This window comes from Euphorbia lathyris, chromosome 4 (assembly GCF_963576675.1).
Source record: "Euphorbia lathyris chromosome 4, ddEupLath1.1, whole genome shotgun sequence".
NCBI classification, from domain to species: domain Eukaryota; kingdom Viridiplantae; phylum Streptophyta; class Magnoliopsida; order Malpighiales; family Euphorbiaceae; genus Euphorbia; species Euphorbia lathyris.
In genome coordinates this window covers 24,312,010-24,318,477 of record NC_088913.1, presented here as the reverse complement: position 1 = coordinate 24,318,477, position 6,468 = coordinate 24,312,010, and the positions used below count along the sequence as shown (strand labels likewise).

At 39.7% G+C, this 6,468-nt stretch overlaps 1 protein-coding gene across 1 annotated transcript; it reads left to right on the top strand.

The window, feature by feature from the left end:
• Positions 1–688: 688 nt before the first annotated feature.
• Positions 689–3,094, top strand: LOC136226858 (uncharacterized). Its single transcript, XM_066015530.1, has 4 exons — positions 689–1,565; positions 1,648–1,953; positions 2,045–2,099; positions 2,175–3,094. Exons 1-4 carry the CDS (start codon positions 712–714, stop codon positions 2,415–2,417), a joined length of 1,458 nt encoding a protein of 485 aa, XP_065871602.1. The 5' UTR covers positions 689–711; the 3' UTR covers positions 2,418–3,094.
• Positions 3,095–6,468: the final 3,374 nt, after the last annotated feature.

The window sequence follows — 6,468 nt, the reverse complement described above, 5'->3', positions numbered from 1 at the left end:
GAGAAAATAGAAGTATGTGAAAACGATTGTATGTTATTTTGGAAGGAGAAAGCTAACCTTGAAAGTTGTCTCATTTGTGGTACAAAACGTAATAAAGCTTCTCCGAAAGTGCTACCCTATTTCCCACTAAAACCAAGGTTGCAAAGGTTGTTTATGTCATCCAAAACAGCTAGTGACATGAGATGGCATTTTGATAAAAGAGAAGATGATGGAGTCCTTAAACATCCAGCAGATAGTGAAGCTTGGAAGCATTTCGATAAACTACATCCTTCCTTTGCTTCAGATTCTCAAAATGTAAGGTTGGGTTTAGCAAGTGATGGGTTCAATCCTTTTGGCGGGCTTAGAAGTGACTATAGTATATGGCCAGTAGTACTTGTTGTGTATAACCTCCCACCATGGATGTGTATAAAGCAACCTTTTACTATACTATCTTTATTAATCCCTGGGAAAAGTGGGCCAGGCAATAATATTGATGTATACTTGCAACCATTGATTGAGGAATTAAAAGAGCTTTGGGAATTTGGGATTAAGACATATGATGCTTCAAACAATGCATATTTTCAAATGCATGCTTCATTATTATGGACCATTAATGATTTTCCAGCATATGCTAACTTGTCTGGATGGTCTACTAAGGGTTATAAGGCATGTCCTTGTTGTATGAATGAAACTAGCTTTATTCGGTTACCAAACCAAGGAAAATGTTGTTATATGGATCATCGTCGCTTTCTTCCTATTGACCATAAATGGAGAGAGAACAAATCTTTTAATGGAATAGTAGAAAGAAGAAGCCCTCCCAAGAAATTATCTGGTGTTGAAATTTTGGCTCAAGTTAAGGACCTTGAAGGTATGAAATTTGGAAAAAGGGTAAAACTGCCAAAGAGAGATGATAATTGGAAGAAGAAAAGCATTTTTTTCGAATTGCCTTATTGGAGTACCCTTTTGCTTCGTCACAACCTTGATGTCATGCATATTGAAAAAAATGTGTGCGATAACATTCTTGGTACTTTGCTAGATATTGAGGGGAAGTCGAAAGATAATATAAAGGCTAGACATGATTTCAAACGTGTGAAGATTATGAAGCATCTTGCTCCTAAATTGATGAATGGAAAATGGCACATTCCTCCAGCACCTTACACATTGTCTAGGACTCAGAAAGAAAAGGTGTGCAAGTTCTTAGAGTGTATAAAGGTTCCAGATGGGTATTCATCAAACATTTCAAAATGCATAAACCTTGACAAACGTAAAATATGGGGTCTCAAAACCCATGATTGTCATGTGCTTATGGAACAACTATTGCCACTTGCAATTTGGGGAGTGTCACTACCTAAAGTATATGAGGTGATTGTTAAGATGAGCACATTTTTTAGAGATTTGTGTTCTAAGATATTGAAAGTAAAAGATTTGGACACTCTTGAACGCCAAATTTCCATCACTTTGTGTGAGATGGAGAAGATTTTTCTTCCATCATTTTTTGATGTCATGGTGCACTTGTGTGTTCACCTCGCAACAGAAGCGAAATTGGGTGGACCGGTACAATACCGATGGATGTACCCGATTGAAAGGTATTCCTTCAATATCAATGTTTTTATTAGTTTTTTTTCCTAAACCTGACATGTTTTCTTAAATTTAAATACTATTTTGTAGGCTTTTACGCAAACTTAAGTGTTATGTTCGAAATAAAAGTAGGCCAGAAGGATCTATTGCAGAAGGCTATATTATTGAGGAGTGCATGCTTTTTTGCTCAAAGTATCTACATGACATTGAGACAAGATTTAACCAACCTGATAGGAACACGGATGAGGAAGACAATGACTATCAAGGTCTATCAATATTTGCACCAATTGGTATTCCTTTGGGGAAGGCTAAATTAAGATCTCTTACTAAAGAGGAGTTAACCCAAGTTCGAGAATATGTACTTAAGAATTGTGACGAAGCACAAGAATACCTAAAGTATGGAAATTTTTGCTTTTTCTTTATTTCACATGCTCACAGCAAGATGCTCCCTTTACATACATGTAATCATATTTCTATTGTTTTGAAGCGAGTATGAAGATGGCACGTTCGACAAAAATTTGGTAGATTGGTTTCGTGATCGGGTATGTCAATAGTCAACCCGTTTTTTATTTCGTCCTTAATATTATCGTAGGTTTATGATGCAACTTGTTTTTTAGGTCATGGATTTGCTTGGGGAAGGCCATGACGATCAGGTGGTGAAAGATTTAAGAACATTTGCTTTAGGCCCTTTGGAAGGTGTCAAATGTTTTAATGGATATGTTGGAAATGGTTTTAGATTTCACACAAAGGAAACAGAAAGGAAGAGGGTAAACCAGAATTCTGGTGTCATGGTCAAAGGCATTGTTGGGGCTAGGGAAGATGACTACTTTGGGATTCTTACTGACATAATTGAGGCATAATATTTAGATGGAAAACGTGTTATCTTGTTTCGTTGTGATTGGTGGGATGTTCACAAGGTTGGAAGAAGTATCAAGTTTGACAAGCATGGCTTTGTCAGTGTCAATAGTCTATGTTCGATGCATACTAAAGAACCTTTTGTTCTTATGTCCCAAGCCCAACAAGTGCTTTATGTTTGTGACGGATTTGATCCCAATTGGCTTATCGTCATAAAAACCCATCCAAGGCATCACTATAATGTTTCAGAAAAGGAATTGACTGAAGATGATGGGGATGCAATACAACAAATTCAACCGAAGACCTCTCAAGATGGACTAGTCTCACCAATTTATGCAGAGGAGATTCATGATCCATTTATTGGAATAAGAGACGGTATTGGCGATATGATTATAAATGCTACTCAGGCAAATCAACCAACAGATTTTGATGGAAATGAAGATGTATATTTCGATGATGATGATGATGATCTCGATGAGGAGTGTGACAGTGAGAGTGATAATGATAGTGATAATGATATTGATCTTGCATGACCTTCGTTTTTATGCTTAAGTTTCTAGAAATGGATAATAACATGATATTGCTGGTTATTATTTTCATGAGTAACTAAGGTTTAATAATATAATTTTATCGTTTATCTTATTTGTATCATTTTTTAATTTGCAAATATTATCCAAAGAATTAATAAGTGATATTAATTGTTTTAACAACTGCTACTTTTTAGAATAGCTTAAATATGACTAGACATGGAGGAAAGACAAATTCGAAGCAACCACTTAATGAGTATGAACAAAAGAGGCTTATGGTAATTCAAGCCAACAAGGGGAGATTGAAATCTTTGGGCTTAAAACATATTGCTTCCTCTTTGACAAGTTTAGTAGAAAGTACACAGGAGAAGAAAAGAAAAAGAAGAAGCAAAGCTACCAAGGAAAATGATGAGTATGTTCCTGATGATGATTTTGTGGAAGAGGAATGTGAGAGAAAGAAGCCCAACTTGCATTTTCAAAAAAGGTATTGACACAAAATAGTAATTTATAAGTTATATATGAATGTATAATGTATTCTTGTTATATGTTTTGAAATTTGTTTCAGGCTAAGATAAATTTTTTGAAAGGACATACAAAAGGTAACTTCATTCCACCAATGTCATTGGCTAGAATTCATAAAATGAAGAAGAAACAACATGATGCAGTAGTGGAAAATAAGGAATCGGATGTGGTACAAAAAGGTCAATCTTTATACTTTTTAAATTGGCTTAAAAATCTATGTATTTTGGATATAAGTAAAAGCTACTTTTTAATGCACTCTTTAGTAGCCAACAAGAAACATATCAAGATCAGAACAATGAAGAAATTGTTTTTCTTGAGGAAGGTACAAGCTAGTAATAGTTTAATTTTTTTTTACAATATGGGAGAACTACTGTCATACAGTTCTCATATGTCCTTGTGATAAATTATAATTTTTAGTTTTTTCCCTTTCTTTTTTTTAAATGAATGCGAGCGATTGGCAAGGAGGAACGTAAGACATCCCAACTAGGTCGGCACCCCTTGCAGAGCTCCCGAGCCAAGGCCGATATTATTAAAGGAAAATAAAAATAGTAAAGCGAACAAAGTTATGTGAAACGGTAAATATGCCGTCCCGCAAGGTTGCTAAAGAAAGCAGACGAGCAAAAATTGGGGAGCTCATCCCACCAGACAGGAGCATTGACCGTTCTACCAAAGCTAGCTAATGAGTCTGCTACCTGATTACCTTCCCTGTAAATGTGTGAAGCTGCCAGGTTCAAGGGGCTAAGCTGCTGTAAACAAAATTTCCAATCCTGCTTGATTGACCAAGGGACGTCCTCTGAACGACTTCTAAGAATCCCAACCACGTATGTCGAGTCACTCTCAACCCAAATTTGAGTCCAACCATGGGAGATCGCTGATTTGATCGCGAATACAGCAGCAACAAGCTCAGCCAGATAAGGGAAGGCGAGTTCCATGGAGAAAGCAAAAGCACCGATGAACTCTCCATTCGAGCCTCGAAAAATTCCTACACATCCCGCTGAACCCGGGCACCCGTCGACTGATGCATCGGTGTTAACCTTGGTCCAACCCGCCGGTGGCGGCTGCCAGCAAACCAGAATTACAGTAGGAGCTTTCCTGGGGATCCTGTCAATACCAAGCTCTCGCAAAATATGTGCCTCAACAATTGAATTCCTTGAGGAGCCGATTCTGAAACCTGCAGCTTCCCTGATCGAATGCCATAATTTTCGCAGTGAAAGGAAGATAGATGGGCGTTCTTCGTCAAAGATGCACCTGTTCTTGGTTAACCAAATTATCTAGACAGCATTTACAACAGCAGCAGCCCAAAGTGCAGTAATTTGAGAGCTAAACTGCTCCTTAGCAGCAGCCGTGATCAATTCCTCAAGACAAGAACCAGTAAGGTTTCGTCCGAATAAGTTCACAATCCCTCGCCAAATTTCCATCGCAAATGGGCAGGTGATTAACATATGAGTCACGGTTTCCATGGAGGATTCGCACAAGCAACATCTGGAGACCAGCACCATTCCTTTCCCGCAGAGTTTGTCATAGGTTAGGAGCCCACCATGTAATGCCCGCCAACATACCAGAGATCGCGCAGGGGGAATACATTTGCTCCAAATGAAATTTCGCCAAGTTGGTGGCTGAGCCTGTGGATGTAGACAAGCATAAAATAGCTTGGTAGTGAAGTCGCCTTTGACGGCCGGAGTCCAGATACAGACATCATTTATCTCAGTGCTTCTAGTGATCGTTTGAATACGATTAACAATATCCTGCTGCAGAGCAGGGAGGTTCTCCCAACCCCTGTCAGTGAGATAATCTTCTATCGTGTCCAAGCAATGTCGCTGCTCCTTCGGAGTCAGACCAGCCATTGCGCCAACTGTCGGACTTAACCAGGCACTGTTCTAGAAATTAAGCTGCGACCGACGGTCAATCCACTAGAGACAGTTGATGTCCAACTTGTGATACACATGCTTTATAGAACTCCAAATGGTAGAGTTAACTATCACGGCACGAGGCTTAGCAGCACAAATGAAACGGGATCTTAGAAGCCTAAAGCCGATGGTGTTTGACTCAAGCACCCCCTATGCAATTTTTCCGAGCATCGAATCATTTAACCTGCGAAGATTCTTCAATCCCAGACCTCCTTCAGCCAGTGACTGGCAACAGACCTTCCAGGGGATCACCACGATTTTCCTGGCATCTATCGAACCCGTCCAGACGAAGTTTCTGATGCAACGGGAGAGACGTTTCAGCATGGCGACTGGCCATTTATAGACAATGAATGAATGTATAAAACTTCCATGAATGACCGAGTTTACTAAAGTAATTCGGCCCGCCATAGAGAGGTGATCCCCCTTCCATTTAGAAAACTGAGCCAGGACCCTGTCCATTAAGCTGAGCAGGTGCCTTGTCCGTGGAATGCCAACAAAAAGGGGAATTCCAAGGTATCGGAATGGCAGGGTTCCTTTACGCATACCAATTTGCTCAATTAATCTCAAACCACGTCTGTCAGGAATACTGCTACCCAGGAAAATCTCTGATTTTTGCCAATTGACCTGCTGACTCGATAGAGTGCCGTAAAGTGAAAAAGCGTCTCTGATAGAGTTGATGTTAGCTGCAGTTGCCTTACAGAAAAGCAGAATATCGTCCGCATAAAGAAGATGCGTTGGGAAGTTACAAGTATTAGAATACCCCATAGCTTGTAAAGCCCCATTTTCATGGAGATGCGAGAGCCAGCGGCTGAGGAAATCCTCTGCAATTCCAAAAAGCAACGGTGAAAGGGGATCTCCCTGACGGACACCTCTAGAGCAGCTGAAGTAGCTAGACGTAGCAGCCCCACTAAGAATGGAGATTCTGGCGGAAGAGAGAATATTGAGAATCCAATCCCTGAACTGCAAAGAAAAGCCGAAGGCCTCAAGCACAGCAAGCATGAAGTTCCAGTTCATTGTGTCAAAGGCTTTTCGTATGTCAATCTTCAGGGCCATGTTCCCCCCAAAGCATTTTTTATTGAGCATGTTCGTGCCCTCTGAAG

What these genes read in the sequence shown, in the direction of transcription:
- LOC136226858 (XM_066015530.1), top strand. Translation starts at nt 712, where the DNA reads ATGGATCATCGTCGCTTTCTTCCTATTGACCATAAATGGAGAGAGAAC. An exon ending in GAAGCACAAGAATACCTAAA is followed by an intron (nt 1,954 to 2,044) that starts GTATGGAAATTT and finishes ATTGTTTTGAAG; the next exon opens with CGAGTATGAAGATGGCACGT. An exon ending in TAGATTGGTTTCGTGATCGG is followed by an intron (nt 2,100 to 2,174) that starts GTATGTCAATAG and finishes CTTGTTTTTTAG; the next exon opens with GTCATGGATTTGCTTGGGGA.